We start from the raw sequence: 19,281 nt of genomic DNA, 5'->3' as shown, positions 1-19,281 counted from the left end.
ATTTTTCAGCAATAAAAAATATGCAATTGGAAAAATACAAGCTACATGTTTAAAACTATATACTACAGTGCAGTCATTCCCAAATCCTGCTGTGCCACAGCCTCCCGTCATATTTAATATATTACTCTACATATAAACCAGTGTTTTCTTCCTAAATGTACATATTAAAACAATACACTCCCGGGGGGTTAATACTCATTTAAAGAAATATAAACAAATATCTTATGTAAAATTAAGTAAAACTCTGTTTTCTTCCTTGCTTTTTGTGTGGACAACCTAGGGGGCCCCCTGCAAGGCAGCATTTTGGGAACAGCTACCATACTGTAAAAGTCGACTGACTTGACTCAATTGGTCAAGTTACTTGGTGTTGTAGGAAGTAATGTAAAGTAAAGTTTCATGCTTTGCAAACATATCGTGAGGAATGCACATGTCAAACCCCACTGACATTTGATTAGATTTCAATAGGTTCAATTAAAACCTAAGTTAGATCTAAATTTGTCAGACCTAATGCAACGTAGACCATATCTTTGTAATATAATTATATAGCTTTATATTGTATATTTTTTTGCATTTCATTTCCACGTTCTATAATTGGTTAAGTTCGACATAAATGCTTTTAAAAAGCTTTTCTAATCTCTAACCTTTGCTCCGCGCTCCTCTCGCCCGCTCTGACTCATGACAGTGGGAGGAGACTGTACCAAGATGGCGGCTGCGGGAGCGACCAGAGCTTTTGAAAATCCACCAAATCGGATGTTTATCTGCGGCTCACGGGATGCACAGTGACTCAGAGGAGGAGAGCTTCGTATCCCGACTGTCATGACTCCATATGCCCTCACAACACCGCTGTCTCCTGGATATCCAAGCTGTTTTAGCCCGTTTTGCTATCTGACATTGTGAATACATTAGTTAGCAGTTAGCATCTGAGCAGCGCTAACGACCACTTAGCATCAACAACAAGCCCACTGGAGAGCACTTTTTAGCCGAAACTGGGATTTTTATACAATTTACACACACATAAGGTAAGAAACTATATATTTTCTAGTCGTATGTGCAACTGACACGTTAAATACTTCAATGATCGCAATGTAATGTTGATATTTCTAAGCTAAGTGCTAATTAGTAGGGGTGTATCTTGGAGCTTGCTACATCATCTCCATCGGATTGAACTGATTTTTGATTCGTAGCAGATCTCAGTGCTAATTTTTGCGCTAATTATGATGAAATCTGGTTTGAAACTTGTACAGGGTCCTAGTAAAATATCTTAAATTTGTGATCTGAAATTTTGGGGGGAATAATGCTGGAAACCCGAGCTGTGTGCACTATAAACAGGAGAGGACCCGAGGCGCAGTAGTGATTGATTTGTGACAGCGCAAGGTATCTTACGTTTCTACACGTGCGATAGTGTTGTTTGCTCAAGTTTTTAAACATGAAGGCATTAAAGGGCCTATATTGCGCTATTTTGTGATCTACGTAATAATGTTGTTTCATCAAAAAAAAAAAAAAACGTGGAGTTGTTTTATTTCATTCACACACATTTAACACACAAACCCAGCATATTTAGGCTGAGTTCTTCTCTCTGTTCCACCTTTTGATGTCATGTGGTAATACAGGAATTGCTCCACTATGTTTTTAAACTCCATACACCTTCATTAGAATCGTTTTGATCATTTTAGCTCTTGAATTGCTAATCTCTACTCAACAAAAAGTAAAAAGTAGCTATTAACTTCCGCTGCTGCTACATGACATTACAAGATGAAACAAAATACAGTTTCAGTCCAATAAAAAGAAACTGATATTGAAATTGTTACAACTACCGTGCAGCATTGAGATGAGATTGCAGTTAGATATGGGAATTATCTTTTGATAGATTGTGTTCAAAGTGAGCATTTTAAACAGAAGACGGAAACATGAGTTGATAATTTAATACAAGGATTGTGTCATTTCAGATGATGTTTTTTAAGGTCTACACTATGGAGTTAGCTTTTTTTTTTAGATAATTAGACGGGATCTTTTGTTGGTTGTAAGGACTTAATTAAAGAGTCTTTCTGATTTGCTAATTGCTATTTTGATTTGATTTCAATTAATCCAACAGCCCTACTACTGTGCCATAAACTCTTTGTAGTTTTGTTTCTCTAAACCCAGTTGTGAATTCAATCTGAAATAATGAAACTGTCAAAAATGGGCGCTATAGCCTAGTAATATTGTAGGCTAGACTCATTATTTACTAATCATTGCAACAACTAATGTGTCTATAACTGTAGGATCACTTGAGTAAGCTGCTTAATGTATTGCAATGAATTGCAACATGATTATTACTTGTATATAGATCCAGACACTGTGCCTTGTTTATGGTTTGGATTGGGAAAGCTTAAAGAGCATTCACTGATTTATGGAAACATCAACTGATTGTGTTAAAAAGGGCTTTAAATTCTAACTAGTTTACAATATGTTGCTATTCACTACAAAGCTAAATCAGGATCCCCAAAGCAATAAAACTCTCTGGCTAGATGTTTGTTTTAGCATTTACTTATATATGGAAAAAGTTTGTCAAATTTTCCCTCTTAACTGAAGGAAAGTTTTAAAAATACACTATGTCTTCATCTATTACCATATGGACAGCGACTGTAGCAGTCACTTTCATTTTGGAAGAAGTGAACTGATTCTGCTGTTAATAATTCAACATTTTAAAGCAAAACAAAACATTGCATTGAGAGGTTTCTTAGGATTGGATATTCATTGACCCATCTAATGTTTTTCTAGTGTTTACTGTATAAACATGGTCTGAAATGTCATTCTTGTATTAGTTTGTCAGTTCATATTTCAGTCTTTTTGTCAATTTTTCTGAATGTGTTTAAAATGTGAACTTTGAACAGAATCTTATTATTAAAACATAAATTGCAAATCTAATCGCTATCACAGTGTTTGTGAGAAAAAATTGCAATTTTCCCATCATCATCATCAGGCTTGGAGTTCAGTCACTTTTTTTATAATTTTTCAATTTTCTAGTATTGATTCTAACTCTTGATCAGGTACACAGTAATGAATCTGTAGTCTTTACTATAAGAAATATGACAGCTGTTATGTAGTAGATATTTTGTAGCTATTTTTTAAAAAGTTCATCTCCTGATTGTATACAGTTGGTTTTAAAGTGTTGATGCAGACATTGGTTATTATTGGCCAAAAAGATCCATCAGATTATCTCTACTTAAACTTTCATTTAAAATGACTTTCAATAACATAAAACACGTCTTCTTCCCTTCAGTCATGGCCTAGCTCCTGCTTTACTACCTGAGTAAATCTTTGAAGCTTTGTGCTTGTTGTTGTAGTGAATGTGTAACAGTGTCATAAGGGGTTTTTGTCACAGCAGCTGCACTTTGGCTCAGATCTTAGTGAGGATGTCTCAGCTCAGCTCCTCTGTGTTTGTGTCGCACCTGTGTCACTGTAGATGTACGTTTAAAACAGCTGTCAACAAAATGACAACACAGGGGTTTCTGCAGCGTGTGCTTAAAGCACACCTATTCTGCAAAGTCGACATTTCAGAGCTTTTATCCATGGTGTAGGTGTTTCCCCTCACCATTTACACTCCTGAAGTTGTCTTTGTACATACTGGAGCACTCTTTAATTGCTCTGTTGTGATGATGTTTACTTTGACATCAGCTCCCACTGGGCATCACAGTGTCCTAACGCAGAAGTCAGCGGACTTGTTTACGAAGTTGTTTTAGATGAAAATTGAGATTTAAAATGTCCAAATTATAATGATCAATATGTCTTCTGTATGTGTTTAGAGGAAATGTACTTGCAACTCAATAGTCAAAGCTGTTGTTTTTCATGCCAGAAATGGCATGCTTAAAAGTGATTTCCACACTGCAGTTAATAGGCTGGTCATGAAAACACAATTTGAAGCACGACTGCTACAGAGAAATACTGTGATAAACAATAATATTGAAATTACTTAGTGCCTCTGACACAATAAGAATAAAGCAGGTCTCATTAAAATGCCTGAGCTCCATCCATGTTTATAATGGAATTGTATGCACGATAATCATTGAGCCACAAAATATATAGTTCACTCTCATATATTGAAAGATAAGATGAAATAGTAATTATCATGACTGGTCTAGGGGTCAATAAAGTGTTAGGTTTTTTATTTTATGTCATTTGTACAATGGTGTTAAAACCAGAATTTTATTTTATTTTTTAAGATGCATTATGTGATGCACTATCCACCACGTGCTGGTTAGGGTTAGGCTGGTGATGCCGTTTTTTTCTTTGCCTGGAATATTCCACAGTCTGGCAGTAAATATACGTCTTCAGGGAGACGCGTGTTTTTCAAGGAATTTCTGAGCTCTAAAAACACCTGTAATTATAAAACTGCAAGACAGTTACATTTAACGCTAATGGAACATCTCAAGCAGATGACAGACCCTCCACCAGGAAAGTTCCATAGTGCATCTTTAACTGTACATCTTAAGTCCTTTGTAATTGGCCAAACATACCGTACTCGGCTGCCTTCTGATATCTGCTCCCTCCCTTTGCAGGAATCCACAGGTGAACTTTGGACATCAGGATAGTGGTTTATGGCGCTCCCATATTGACCAGGATATGATATAAGGCATTTACAAGGTTCAAACACCTCACATTCCTGCTTTATACTACAACTGGGCCATATCATATTGCCAGTGATCTATGGTCACCTAAATGGGGATGATATGCAATTTTTGGAAGATCTGAATAGTGCACACAGGCCTGAGCTGCAACAAATAAATGGCAGAATGAAGCAATAATTAGCCATAGAAGTTACTTATTCTACCTTCTACAGCTCAAATCTTTTAGTATTACAACAAAAATAACAAAAATCTCCCCATTATTGCAAAGTAAAGTAAAAACTGAGCCAAAAATATTTGTTCCAGCTTTCATGTAGTAAACAGTAAGTTGATATAGTATTTGGTGGAACATAGGACTTTTAATATACAACCCTACAATTATCCTGCTCTACTTAATACAATTTCCACAAGACGAGATGAGACACGAGACTGGATCTACAAGAACGAGACAAGACAAGATTTTGAATTGTGCAATCAAGTTCTTAATTTTATTCTCACTGTTTTTGATTATACTTTATTTCATACTTGCTGTAGTGCTGCTTTTTGTGATGACAGCTTCTCAAAAAATGTATCTCAACAGTACTTTTTATCCAGTCCAAACGTAAAAACATGAGGAAAAAATCTCACGAGATCATTTTCAGCCTGTGTGCACAATCTCATGGTAATTATGTCTTATTGGTAGTAGCAGTTGTAGTATACCTCTTCTGTTCTTACCATGGCCCTGACTGATACGATGAATATTTCATATCGCGTCATTATTACCTTATTGACTCACTGAGAGGAAATTGCTGTCTCTCTGGGTTCAGTTTCACTAAATGAACTTTATTGATCTGGAAAGTCCTGCTATTGGTCATTAATCTGTTGCCCATATGCCACGATTATTTTGAGTGCTTACCTTGTCCATAGCTTGCTGATTTCTTGTTAAATTCAAATTGAAAGTCATTAAATATACCAAAAATTATATCATATGCCGATTTTGATGCTATTGTTTTAAGTCTCTGCGGATACCGATATTAACCAGATACCAATGCAGAGACTGAACAGCATAAACAAAAATTAAACAGACAAAACAGATCCAAATGTGTTAGTTATCTCTCAAGTAACTACAGAAAAACTTTTATAAATAAATATTGAGAGGCTTTCTGAGTAAACTATAATCAGTAAACAGTCTTTTTACATCACTGGATCTGTCCAACCAGGATATCGACTGAACTCATATTTGGAAGTGTGTATTCGATCCAGAAGATTCTTACGTATCTGCGCCAATATCAGACACCAGTATTCGATGCCTCCATCATCCCTAGTTGGTACCATCACCAAAAACATTAAATTGGTTTTCAAAAAATGCGTTTTTAACAAGTGTATCTGAAAATGGTAGGAAATGTAAATTAAATGCATTTAGGTGAACAGGGAGTGCGGGCAGATGTCACTGACAGCATGTTGAAAAGTACAAATAAAATGAATACTGCACCGGTGGTCCGTACACTGTTTAGAAAAATAAATGTTTGTGTATCAATGCTAATGTTAATTCTAAAGTTGAGGCATAATAATAATAACAACACCACCAGTATAAACTTAGGTATTATACACATAAAATAATTTAGGAGTCTTTACTTTAATTAATTTGAATTGCAATAGGTTGTTTATTTCATGTTTTAAGGGACAGTCCGAAAAATTTGGACATAGTACTTCATTTCCTAGTGAGTGTTGGAGACGTGTAGAGATACTTTTTTAAATATTCCATCCAGTCCTTGTATTTGCAGAGGTCGCTGGGGCTAGGTTAGTGCATGTCAATGGCCATAGTTATCCTGTCACTAAAAACAGTCTTACCCCACACAGTCTTACTCCACAAAACACCCGAAGCAAATCTATTATTACACCAGAATGTCCATGTAAATGTCTGTGTCGATAGAATAATGTTTGAAATAAAACTAACCATGCGACCATCACATGAACATGCGACCATCACATGAACATGCAACCATGTCGCATGTTGAGGGACTATTTCTTTTTTAGATTTGCTTCGGGTGTTTTGTGGAGTGGGTAAGATTGTTTTTAGTGGCAGGAAAACTATGGCCATTGACATGCACTAGCCTAGCACCAGCGACCTCTGCAAATCCAAGGACTGGATGGAATATTTTAAAAAGTGTCTTCACACGTCTCCAACACTCTGGCTCACTAGGAAATGATGTCCTATGTCCAAAATTCCATACTGTCTCTTTAATAAAAGAGATGAGCTAGCTGCTGTACACAGAGCCTATTAACAAATCGTAAAGACTCAATTTTTGAAGTGCCATAAACCCTAAATCGCATATGTAATCGCAATCTTTTTTCCAAATCTTTCAGCTCCAGTGACAGTTCTTGTGTGTGTATGTGTGTGAAACAGCTGTAGTATGTTGAGCGCTGCTTATCAAGTGTAGACTTTGTTTAGGATTTTCTGGTTTATTCCCACCTCTGCTGTGGAAATACAGGAGAACTACAGTTAATCCTTAAACACGTTTAACCAGAACATCCATCATTCTCATATTAAACATGCCTGTAGAAACCTGAAAGTTACAGGGACAACCAGGTGAAAGTGGTTTTAAATTCTGGCATACCCAGGTATATGTTACATTTCATTTATTTCACCATAATTTATATAATAAAACAACCTACTAAAATATGACCAATATGAATAAATGTTGCATTTATTTTCATTGCCCCTGTGAATTTAGTATTCATTCATCACATGTGAATAAATGTGGGAGACATTTATAATATCTGAATTGTTGTTTTGGAGATTTGTTTTTAGATCAAATATATAGTTTGGGCGCCAAAGGAACTAGCCAGGCTGGCGCCACCTAGTGCCTCCGCTCAATTTAATTTCTCTTCAGTGATTAGGTTAGGAATCAGAATAAACGAGATGGTTTGCAAGAACCCAGGAAGTGCGAGTCCAGACACCAGCCAATCAGCGAAGAGCCATACATTCTGTGTTGACAACGATTCCCAAGGTCAAGGATTTAAAGCCTGAACAAAGAGAATGTTTGGTGAATTTTATCAAGGGGAAAGACATTATTGCCTCTCTCCCTACAGGATTTGGGAAAAGCTTAATAAACCAATTAACCCCATTTGTGGCGCATTACATACATCACAACGAAATAGCAGCAAATGTTTAAATTTAAAAAAGCATCCGGCAACCGTCAAGTGAACAAATTCTAATGCTGTGAGGTCAGACGGTTTCCACGAAGTGAAACCGGCTGATGAATCAGGCTACAAAGGAACTACATTTCTATGAAAACAAATAGAGGCTACAAAGGAACTAGATTTCTATGAAAACAAACAGGAGGCCAAGTAAGAGCCAGATTTGTGGAGTTGCAAGCCTGCTCAAAGTATTTCTGTGCAGTAAACACAATAAAAGGTCTTTTTTTTTTTTTTACTTACACAATACATGAAGGTGCACTAGTTAAATCATTGCTCTCATGGTCCTCTGTTTCTCCTCTTGTCTTCACAGAGCAGCGTGGCATCCTGACTGGATATGGAGTGGAGTTGCCTTCAGACTGGATGACACCGTCTATAGAACAGGACCATTTTCCTGCACAAAACTTTCAACTTTTGACCACAAACTTGCACCAAATAAACTGCCTGCTCACTACTCCAACCGCCTCTTCCTCTTCCCCTCCTCCTCCCTTTCTCTCTACCCTCAAATTCTCTCCTCTTTTTACTTCTTATTTCTGTGTTTTTAACCGGACGTCTTCATAAATCTTGACTAAACTCTTGGATGACCATGAGCTGGCTGAGCAGGCTGAACCCGCGTGGTCCCGGGGCTCGAACCGGGCGAAACGCTGCCCCCTCTGGCCACTGCATCGCTGACCCGGAGACCTGCCTCATGGTGTTTCAGAATCACTGGAGACAGGTAGGCTACTGCAGAAGGCGTACCAGATCATAAAATGCATTTTATGTCTTATTTTTGTATTTCAAAGATGACATATTATTCTTTTAAAAGGGTGCACTACGTAATGTTTTTGTTGGAGGTTGTGCCATGTGTTTATCTCCATGAAGATGCTATTAGTTGGTCTGGAATGTTACACAATATGGCATCAAATTTAAGACAAACAAGTCAAGTTTCTGATAAGATTTGTGGAGAAGCAATAAAAATGCATAGACAACTTTAATGCCATACCAAGCAAAGCAGTATCTCCATGGAGACAACCAAACTGCAGAATAACCAGAAGAAAAGTTACAATGTGCAACTTAAATCTGCGTTATTCATTTTAACCCTCTCAGGCTCAAATGAAATTTTAGTAACAGGAAAAAATCTGATATTTGGGGAAAATGATCATATGGGGTAGTAATATACAATCCTAACTTTTTTTTGACCTTCACATGCAGTGCGTTCTGGGATGTTGCAGATTTGCAACATTTGCCCGGTGTGGTAAATTAACACTGAAGATGATATGAACGCTAACTTTATTTGTATACCACTTTTCATAATAATGAAAAAATAAAGCACAGTGTAACAGTACTTTACAGTGGCAGAACAACATCACTTTTTCATGTGGTACTCCAAGAAACAATTTTTATACTTTGTAAACAACAAAAGTACTTTACACTTTTGGCAGGCTGTTTGTGTGTAGCCATTCTTGCACAGTCTGCATCTTCCACGTCTATCAGCATGGATGGAAAAAAAGGCTCCTGAGTAAAAAAAGCTCATAAAATCGATTTGGAGTAAGTAGGTAATTGACATTTAGTTGCCTGCCTGGAGAGGGTTAAAATCAAGTCGTTTGATCACAGTGCAGTTTTTTTTTTGTTTTTTTTTAATGACTTACGGATATTTGACTGTTCAACAATGTGAATGAAAGTTAACTTTTTTTGGTCATGGCTTCAATCGTAAAAAGTGATGCTTATAATAACACAGATGAAACGCAACCATTTCATATTGTCTCATCTCTATTGCACTGAAGAGAAGACTAATACTAGAATCCTATCTATTTGGACTGGGAGAGATCGGTTATGTCTAAGGTTTTCATTTACAGATGTGCTGGAATGCAGATTTTGTTCGGACAAAACAGCTAAAGGATTTTCTTTGGAATGTGTGTATGGATAAAATCAGACACTGAACTGAACTGAAATAGACTTGCGTTTCAGTATATTTTAACAGATATGAAGAAACGGCTATACTCTAGAATGTGACGGCTTTAATATTAAAAACAGCTTAATTTAAGAGGGAAAAAAGTGAAGTATTGTTATGTGTTTTTGTTTAATGTAGATAAATGAGTTATGTGTAAAATACTTTGTTATCCACGCTACTGCTGAACATTCCACCAATACAGTTACATGTAGAACATCCTCAGCGTGAAGTTAATACAAAATATCAATACAATTAATTAATGCATAATTATTATCATTATTTAAGGTACATTGTGTAACTTTTCTGGTTTAGAGTTCGTTAAATGCTTGTCTCCAGGGACATGTTTTTTTTTTTTTTTATTTATTCAATATTTTACCAGGTAAGTCAGTCGAGAACACCGTCTCATTTAGAATGACGACCTGGCCAAGAGGCAGAATAAAACAAAAACACAAACAGAAAACACTCACACATCAACCATAACATGAAACAGTGAATAGAGATATAAGACAGTGAAACATTTGCAGATTAAAGATATGAAAGTGTTAAAACCATGTGCAATTATCCTGTAAAATACTGGAATGTTTCACAGTGTGATATTAAAGCTTTCAATCTTCATGGAGACCAAACCAGACCAAGTTACAGGTCAGATCTGTGGAAAGGTGACCCCGCTCAGTCAGTCAGTTTTTCTATGTATTTTTACACTCTAAAACTACCTGTAATTGAATAAATGTAAGGTTGAGCTGTTTAAAGACGTACTGTGGAACATTCCAGGCAGAGCAATGACATATCCATAGAAACAAGCAGGCGACGGACCCTCCACCAGAAAAGTTACACAGCGCATCTTTAAACTAGATACATTTTTCGTTTCAACAAATGCTATCCAAATCAGACAGCAGCATAAGTATTTTCTCCCATGATCTTTGCGTAACTTTGAAAGCAGTTTTGTAACCCTCAGATCAGATCCAGTTTGTTGATTATCGGCTGCGGCGGCTCCTCCTGTGGTCACGCTGAGTCAAGGCGTCTGAGTCAATAATGTTACTAAACTCTGCTGTTTGTGTCTGAGCTCGGACTGAGTGAACATATTCTGTTTAACCAAGTGTCACACTCAATTATAGTGCACTGGACTGAGGACCGAAAACAACACAACAGAAAACATTGATTGTGGTGTGTTGGAAATGCTTAGACTGTGAGTGTAGAGCAGAATTCTCAGCGTTTTCACTCAAAGTACTATCTACTGACCTGTATTTCCAATGTACAGAACCAATGGACCCTGTACCGCAGTTTGAGAAGCTCTGGTCTAGACAACACAGATGTTACAGTATATCTTTTTATATTTTTTAATGAGACAATACAAAGAGCATGCATAGTACACACTTTACATAGCCTACAAGAGATTCAACAATAACAACGCTACTTGTTATGTTTATATCAAAAATAAAAACAAAGAATTCAGCAGATGTAACTGTTCAAATAAACTTTCTAAAAGGGTGTTTCTGTAAAAGGCAGCACATTACTGACATGATTCCATGGAAATAGAAAGTTAAAACCATAGATGGGAGTTAGTGCTACACCGTACTGTCAATTTTGTAGACACATGTTTTTCAGTTTTCAGTGCAATAAAAAAATCCATATAGAAAAATTTGAATATAGAATAATATATAGAATATTTTCTATAATATAGAAAAACATGTAGGGCCTTTAATTGTTCTTAGAAAATATTTATATTTTGTCAACATCACCTGCAAACAGTATTTGTTCAACATTTTTAAATGAACATTTTACACACTGTTTCCTTCTCATGCCGTTTCTGTTCAGGTGTCCTGGATCTTGGAGCAGCGTGAGCCCTCCTCTTCCAGCGATGATCTGACTGCAGTGAGGAACCACACAGACCAGATGCTCTGTCTGTTGGCAGAGGAGCGCCCAGGTGAACAGGGTCCTTCACATGACTCATTTACTATTAGGAAAATACTGAAGTGTGAGCTTTAATTAGTGTCAACATTATTTGCTTAATAATGATAATTCATCATTTAAATTAAATCTATTCTTAAAGGAGTCCTAAATGTAAAGTGACTTTTTTATCTGTCTGTTTCTATCACATTAATATGACTTTATCGTTCAGAAAAGTTTGATTTTATAAGCTCCTTCGTTTCACATGCGTCACTGAATAAAAACATATTTAATTTCACATTTGGTCAGTCTTGAGATGTGAGAGAGGGAGTGGAGACCAGGCTATCTCTGTTTAAAAAATACACAGATATCATTCTGGATTTGTCAGGCAACAATCGTAGAATCATAAATAAATCCTAAAACAGTGATCTTTCTTCTCACAATAATATGATATTGTAACATCCGTTTTGATAATATTATAAATAATGTAATATTATAAATGTATAAATAATATTAATAATTTTTTATCCTGCCAATCAGGTGAGAGTCCAGACCTGGGCGACTCTGTGTCTCCTATGGGCCCCATCTTGGAGCTGGTGGTGACTGAGAACGTTCTGGAGAGAGTGGTGCAGTGGCACATTCGACGTGGTCTGGACCTGGACAGCCAGGGGGCGCTGCTGAAGCTGTTTGAGATGCTGATCGGCCAGTCCCATCAGCCCCTGCTGCAGCACACTGCGGTGCTCCACCCTCTGCTCCGGCTCCTGGGGGCCTGTGGGGACACTGAGCTGGGCTGTCCTGCTGCGCTGGAGAACAGCCTGGTGCTGTTACTCAACCAGGTACAAACTATATATGTTTGATATTTTACAGTTGACGTCATCAACATTAACTGGGGGAATAGAATTTGAATAGATTTTTATTCCTGCTGAAACAAATGAATTAAAATTATGGACGCAGTAATCACATAACTGGTAACATTGCATCTTATATGATATTGGTACTAGAGGAGAGCTGGAGCTGTTACTTTGTCTGGAATATTCCATATTGTGGCATTTCATTTATCTTGTAGTTATAATGATTCTACACCACTGTGTCACCTGCTTGTCTCCATGGAAATGAATAAGTTACAGTTTAATGCCATTCTTTAGAAGACTCCAGGCAAACCAATAACATGTCTATGGTGTATGGAAAGTGGTACTGTAATAGAGTGTTGAGGCAATTCCTTAGTATCAAAATCAAGTTTGAAATGGTAGTAACGTGACAACACTGCTATAGTGGTATAGAGATAATGCAGCAGGCACAAAAACACTTTTGAACTCAAATTAGAAGACAGAATGAACATTTAGCAAATACTATGAACCATCTCCCTCATGTCTCTGTCCTCCTCAGGTGTGTGTGACCATGGCCCGTCAGCCCGTGGTCCTGGAGCTTCTGTTCAGAGCAGCTCCAGCTCAGCACGGCTCCACAAACCTCCTGATCTTCTCTCTGCTGGTGCCCTTCATCCACCGAGACGGAGCTCTGGGGCAGCAGGCCAGGGACGCGCTGCTGCTGGTGATGGCTGCCTCTGCCTCTCATGAAGCTGTGGCCCGGTACATCTCAGAGAACTCCTACTTCTGTCCGGTGAGTACCCGGGATGGAACAATAAACAATAATATCGTGATAAAAAGGGTAGACAATAATCATTTATGGGACATTTTGTATAATCGTTATCATCTCCATAATGTGTACAAAAAAGCTACTTATCCATGATGTTCTATGGAATCTAATCATAATATTAAAATGACAATTATTCATATCATGATTATCATGATATTATCACTAATTATTTTGCCCATGAAAATCTTGACACTAAATTTCAATATGGTCCCATGCCCACCAGTGAGGAGCAAGTAGACATTAGCAGTATTCCCCATTAATAGAGGAGATTATGTGATAGGGCATAGTAGGGCTGCAAGATGAATCAAAATCAAATCTAAATTGCTATTTGAATGGATGGATACAAATCTGTCTTTTTCTGTATAAAAACTGCTAACCCTGTTGCTTAGATTTATAACACAATTTTACCTGTGATGACACTGTGCACATGAGATAAACAACATCAGTGAATCACATGCGCACATCCGCAAGTATCCCTGTTATGAGACAGTATTCTGGATGTGGCCTTTAAATGCACTCAGAGAAACCAGAATACTGATGTCCCTGTATACATGCGCCATCTGAGTATCCTGAATATTTAGAGTGGTTGCTATGGTAACTATGGCACATACGACAAGGAGCTAAACATGTAGCAACTTAAAGCTTTTTAACAGATTTCTAACATAGACATTCAAGTAAGAATATAAGACTGTGGAGTTTTGTCACAGCTTCAGTAAAAGGTTTTTTTTTTTTTTTTTACAGTTGAACAATACAAATGAGTCTCACAGCATCAGTTTAGTTCAAGAGCAGCATAGACAGACACAGAAGTGAGCCTGGTTTTAAAATATTACTTGTAAAATTCCTTAAATATTACTTTAAAAATGTCCTGGTAGAAGTTTGAGGCATTTTGAGAAAGTAACTGCTTCTATCATATCTGGTACTTTAGTTCGCCCATGCTCAGTAAAGCACCGGTGTTGAGAAATAAGGATACTGCGTCTACATGTCACAGTATCCTGGATACTTTCAAAAAAAACACAAACCAGGACACTGTCTCATCCAGGATTCTTAAGTCAGGATACTGTGTTTACATGAACATACACATAAACAGGATACTCAAGTACATGTAAGAATTTTCTGCACTATTATGCGTTCTAGATTATAAGGCACACTGTCATAGAATGGTCTATTTTTGAACTTTTTTCACAAATAAACTGGACTTTAAATGACACACAACAGTCAGATGGGTCAGTGGGACTTTGTTTGGCGCGTTCACAGTGACTCTGGGCTTTGTTCAGTTGTGGCGTGTAGGGAGGGTGTTGTCTGGGACCGCTGGATTGTCGGCGTGTTCACAGTGACTCAGATGTTCAGTTGTGTCTAGAAGTGGCACATTGCACTCACTTTTTCGCCATTGGCTGCAGGTGTTTTTCGCTGTCTGCCCCGTACGTGTTTGCGTGAAGTCGTGCTGGGACACCCGAGTGGATTCGTGTATAGGGCACTCTGGATTGCTAGGCGCGCAGTCATTTTTTGATGGGCTTGGAGGCTTAAGAACGCGCCCTATAGCCTGGAAGATACGGTATACACACTCATTCTTGTGGCACAAAACCTTGTCTCATTCAAAGTCATAATACAGTATGGGATCCTTTGTTCAGTTCAACCATCATTTGCCTTGTATTTGTTTATATGGCACCTGAACTGATAATCTGAACATGCAAAAACAGTTTGATATAACTGTATAACACCACTGCATGCAGAGCAGTTGTTTCAGGTGCCCTTACTCAGACCTAGCCAAATGCATATGCTCTTAAGCTAATGCTGTCTTCATTGCATAACCCTCCCACAGGCTGCAGTTTGTCTGTATCTGTGAATCATCATGCAAAACCACATTAACACCAGTCTTATCTGAACTACACAGCCAACAGGATCTTGTATTTCCCATCGTTAGAATTATAATATTGCGTTTTGTTGAAGGTTACAAACTTCCCAACTAAGGCTGCAAGATGAATCGCAAATGAATACAAATTTGAACGGACGCAATTAGCAAATCACAAAGACTGCAATTTTTAGTACCATATTTTCCGTCACAAACAACAAAATCTCCTGTCTTATTCTGCATAAAAACTGATAACCTTGATAGTTTACTTCTGTACAAACATGCTCTGAAATCTGAATCTTGTATCAATTTGTCAGTTCATATTTCTTTTTATAATTTCTTCTAGATGTGTTTAAAATGTGAACTTTGGACAGAATCCTATTACCGTATTTTCCGCACTATAGGACGCGCTCTTAAGCCTCCAACCCCATCAAAAAATGACTGCGTGCCCCGCAATCCAGAGCGCCTTATACACGAATCCACTCTGGTGTCCCAGCACGACTTCGGTAAAATACAAAGCCGCACCATCAACAGCGCACGCAAACACGCACGGAGCAGACAGAGACCGCGCAGCGAAAAACACCACAGACACTCATAACTCCACGCGGACGAGGAACGGCACGGAGGAACGAACCGAAAAAGCGAGTGCAATGTGTCACTTCTTAGACACGACTGAACAACTGAGTCACTGCGAACACGCTGACAATCCAGCGGTCCCAGACAGCACCCTCCCTACACGCCACAACTGAACAAAGCCCAGAGTCACTGTGAACGCCACAAACAAAGTCCCACTGACCCATCCAACTGTTGTGTTTTGTTTAATGCGCCTTATAGTCCGGTGCGGTTTATTTGTGAAAAAAGTTTGAAAATAGACCATTTAATGACAGAGCACCCTATAGTGCAGAAAATACAGTACTAAAACAGAAAAATCCGATGGCAATGCTGTCAGAAAATGTGATACTTCTTTCCAAATCATTCAGCCCTATTCTATTTCCCACCTTTAAAATTACAAAAGTATTTTTTTTTTGGAGATGATAAAGTTGATCAACTCAGTGTTGCTCATAATTTCTTGGTTTTTAGTTGACTAGTTTCTTTACTAACTTTGGTGTGGCTGTGAGATCTAGTCATTTCTAATTCATGATCAGCTTTTTACAATTTTTTAATCTATATTATAAGGTTGTTTCTGTCATCAAAAACGTACCTGGATTTGTGTTTTGTGTCGTTGCATATTTAGGTTGTGTTCTTCTCCCAGACAGAAAACACTTGTTCCACCTTGTGATGTGAGACGTGTCATGACATGAGTTAATTTTGCATAGTCTAGATTCTAGAACCTTTAAAGGTGCACTGTGTCACATTTCCAGTACAGGGTCTGTCACTTGGTCATTTCTTTTTCTTTTTTCTTTTTTTTTTGATTGTGATTCTTTTTAATTACTCTGCAGCATTGATATTACAGTGTTACAGATCTGAAACTTCATAACCTAGGATGAAGAAATTATGTTCAGTGGTATCTCCATAAAGTTCTGTATGAGTATAGAACTATGAAATAAGAACAATATAAAAAATAAGTAATATAGCATAGTTCTATAAGCGTGACTACGTATGAACTCCACAAATAGGAAAAGTAGTAATCACATTTAAGATAAAACATAAAGGGGAAACTACCTCAGGCGAGTGATCACAATCTCCAAAGACAGTGGGGCTTTTCCTCAGTGTCTGATCTGCAGGCAGCGTGTTGTCATTGTAAGACAAGACAAACTTAAAGTCACTTGTCCTGGATCCAGTTGTCATGTATCCATCATAGTTGTAAGTGCTGCGTAAAGTTCCTGTGCTGTCAACATCTGCATAATCAGGAGGCAGATAACCACTGGGGATTGCAACTGCTCCTCCTGCGACAGCTCACTTGTACACGTCTCTAATGCACTACCCTCTTTGGAATTGTTCAGATTTGCTTTACACATATGTTCTTGATGCATATTTAGATAGTTAGGTACCAGCCCCTAGTATAATAATGTACATTTGTGAAATAGAGGTTTAATTTGTTGGTGTGATACCCTTGAGCATACACTAGGAGGTAGTAGAGAGACGTAGATTTCCCTGTGCTCGATCAGTTCATATTTCTTACTTCTTCAGAGTGATGTGTGTGAGTGGGTTGTTAACAGCACACTGACAAAACTAGAAATGTTCTTATTTCTTGTTATGTCATCCACTTGTACATTTGCATCGAACCGCTAATCACTGTCTTCCCTTGGTTATTATTTACGTATTTTGCCTTTGTTTTGCCTTTTCTCACATCACTGTCAAGGGCCAGGCTCAGTGAATTTCGGTTTGTACAATTCTGAACAGCTTAGACCAACTTTGAGATGCAGAGTCATGTTGGAAGCGCATTGTTACCAAGTTTTTTATCTTATGCAATTTTATTTATTTCATTTCAACTCTGCTCTAAACCATGCTTTTACTGGCAGAGGATTTACTGTAGACTCTCCATTAAAGGTCTTATGCAGCACTGACTCTTGTGAGCTTTCAGCCTTGTTAGAATATTGTTACCTCATCAAAAACAAACCCGGAGCTGTGTTTTGTTTTGTTTCATTCACACATGATTGATTAGTCTGTCTACATCTCTAAAGATCGATAATTGCAGAGCTGGAATTATCTCAGTGATTCAAGTGAAGGTGTATGGATTCGAGCACTTCCTGTCTTACCATATGATATCACAAGGCGGTACAGAATGTTTTGTGTCTTAAATATGCAGTAATCATGTGTTAAATATGTGTGAATGAAACAAAATGGATTTAAACAACAACTGAACAATACAGGAATTCATTACTGAAAAACTGTTGACTAACTTGTTATTGCAGTTTAGTGCGAGAGACTTAAGAGCACAAATCATCATAGTCCAACTAAGGCTACGTTCAGACTGCAGGGCTTAACGCTCAATTCGGATTTTTTTGTGAAATCCGATGTTTTTGCGAAGTCGTTCACATTTCCAATTAAATGTGTCTTGTATGTGACTCCAGTGTGAACATTAAACGGCCCAAAAGTGTCCCGCATGTGCACTGGAGACACGATGACGTCAACCGCAGCGAGCGTCTCTGTGTTTACGGAACTTGTCCAAACATGGACGTGAGCATTGAGCACCTGGAGATTTTAAAGTTTCTCTCGTACCGGAGCCAGAACATGTACAACTTATTAGTTTTAAGGAGGAGATTGAGAAGGAGAAGGATGAGGTTTTTGGCCGTGGTGTTTTGTGAGGCTGTGGCAGCAAAGTCCGTTGAAAGAAACGTGTGGATGTGGAGACGGAGCCGTGAGTGGTGATGTGCTTCACTTCAGTGACACGGAGTTCATTAACAATTTCCGCCTACTTCAGCACAGAATAGTGATGTTTGTGGCTTGTTGATAACGTGTAGGTCGAATGAATGCGCTTTGGCCGTTCAGACTGAAGTCGCATGTCAAAAGATCAGATATGTATCGGTTTCAGGAGCACATATCCAAGTGTCCTGGGTCGCATTTGAAAAAATTGGATCTGTGTCGTTCAGACTGTCATTAAAAGATCAGATACAGGTCACAGGGGCCAAAAAATCTGATTTGGGTCACTTTCAGGCTGCAGTCTGAACGTAGCCTAAGTCACCTATTTCTGTACAGATCATTGTTTGAGCTTCAGACAGAGCAGAGCCTAAATATTGATTCAATACTGTAACATCTTGCTCCTCTCTTCTCCGTCCAGGTGCTGGCCACAGGTCTCAGTGCGCTCTACTCGTCTTTGCCCAGAAAGATTGACGTTCGTGGGGACGACTGGCACGCACTGAGGAGGGAGGACTGGATGGGCGTGTCTTCTTTGGTTCTCTTCATGAATTCTCTGGAATTTTGTAACGCTGTGGTCCAAGTCTCTCACCCTCTGGTCCGAACTCAGCTCCTCGACTACCTCCACAATGGCTTCCTGGTGCCAGTGATGGGCCCCGCACTCCATAAGGTATACACTTGTTCTCAGTTAAGGTCCTATATTATGCTAAATTGTGTTAGAAATACCTTTACCTCATCTAAAATATACTTGGAGTTGTGTTTAGTTTCACTCACACATGTTTGGGTAAATTTATTGGTCTGTACGTCATATTTTCTGCAGTGCTAATCACTACTGCCCTTGTGGAATATGCGATTATCATATTGTATAATAATGAATTAATAAT

The 19,281-nt window shown here is 38.1% G+C and overlaps 1 protein-coding gene across 4 annotated transcripts in view; it reads left to right on the top strand.

Moving 5' to 3' along the window:
* The first annotated feature begins 696 nt into the window (after positions 1 to 696).
* The window catches only part of fhip1b (FHF complex subunit HOOK interacting protein 1B), a 52,839-nt gene continuing 34,254 nt past the window's right edge, over positions 697 to 19,281 (top strand). For all 4 annotated transcript variants that reach the window (XR_008631542.1, XM_055148520.1, XM_055148527.1 and 1 more), the window contains exons 1-6: positions 697 to 1,019; positions 8,095 to 8,496; positions 11,527 to 11,635; positions 12,139 to 12,434; positions 12,985 to 13,215; positions 18,822 to 19,067. Coding sequence is in view for 3 of the 4 variants with exons in the window: in XM_055148520.1 (XP_055004495.1) it covers positions 8,362 to 8,496; positions 11,527 to 11,635; positions 12,139 to 12,434; positions 12,985 to 13,215; positions 18,822 to 19,067 (1,017 nt within the window). In the remaining variant the exon portion in view is untranslated. The remainder of the gene's footprint in view (positions 1,020 to 8,094; positions 8,497 to 11,526; positions 11,636 to 12,138; positions 12,435 to 12,984; positions 13,216 to 18,821; positions 19,068 to 19,281) is intronic.

The sequence above is a fragment of the Boleophthalmus pectinirostris genome, unplaced genomic scaffold (assembly GCF_026225935.1).
Source record: "Boleophthalmus pectinirostris isolate CB_2022bp ecotype Guang Dong unplaced genomic scaffold, ASM2622593v1 HiC_scaffold_1, whole genome shotgun sequence".
NCBI classification, from domain to species: domain Eukaryota; kingdom Metazoa; phylum Chordata; class Actinopteri; order Gobiiformes; family Gobiidae; genus Boleophthalmus; species Boleophthalmus pectinirostris.
Note: the sequence above shows the minus strand (reverse complement) of the source record. Positions and strands in the feature narration are given on the sequence as shown.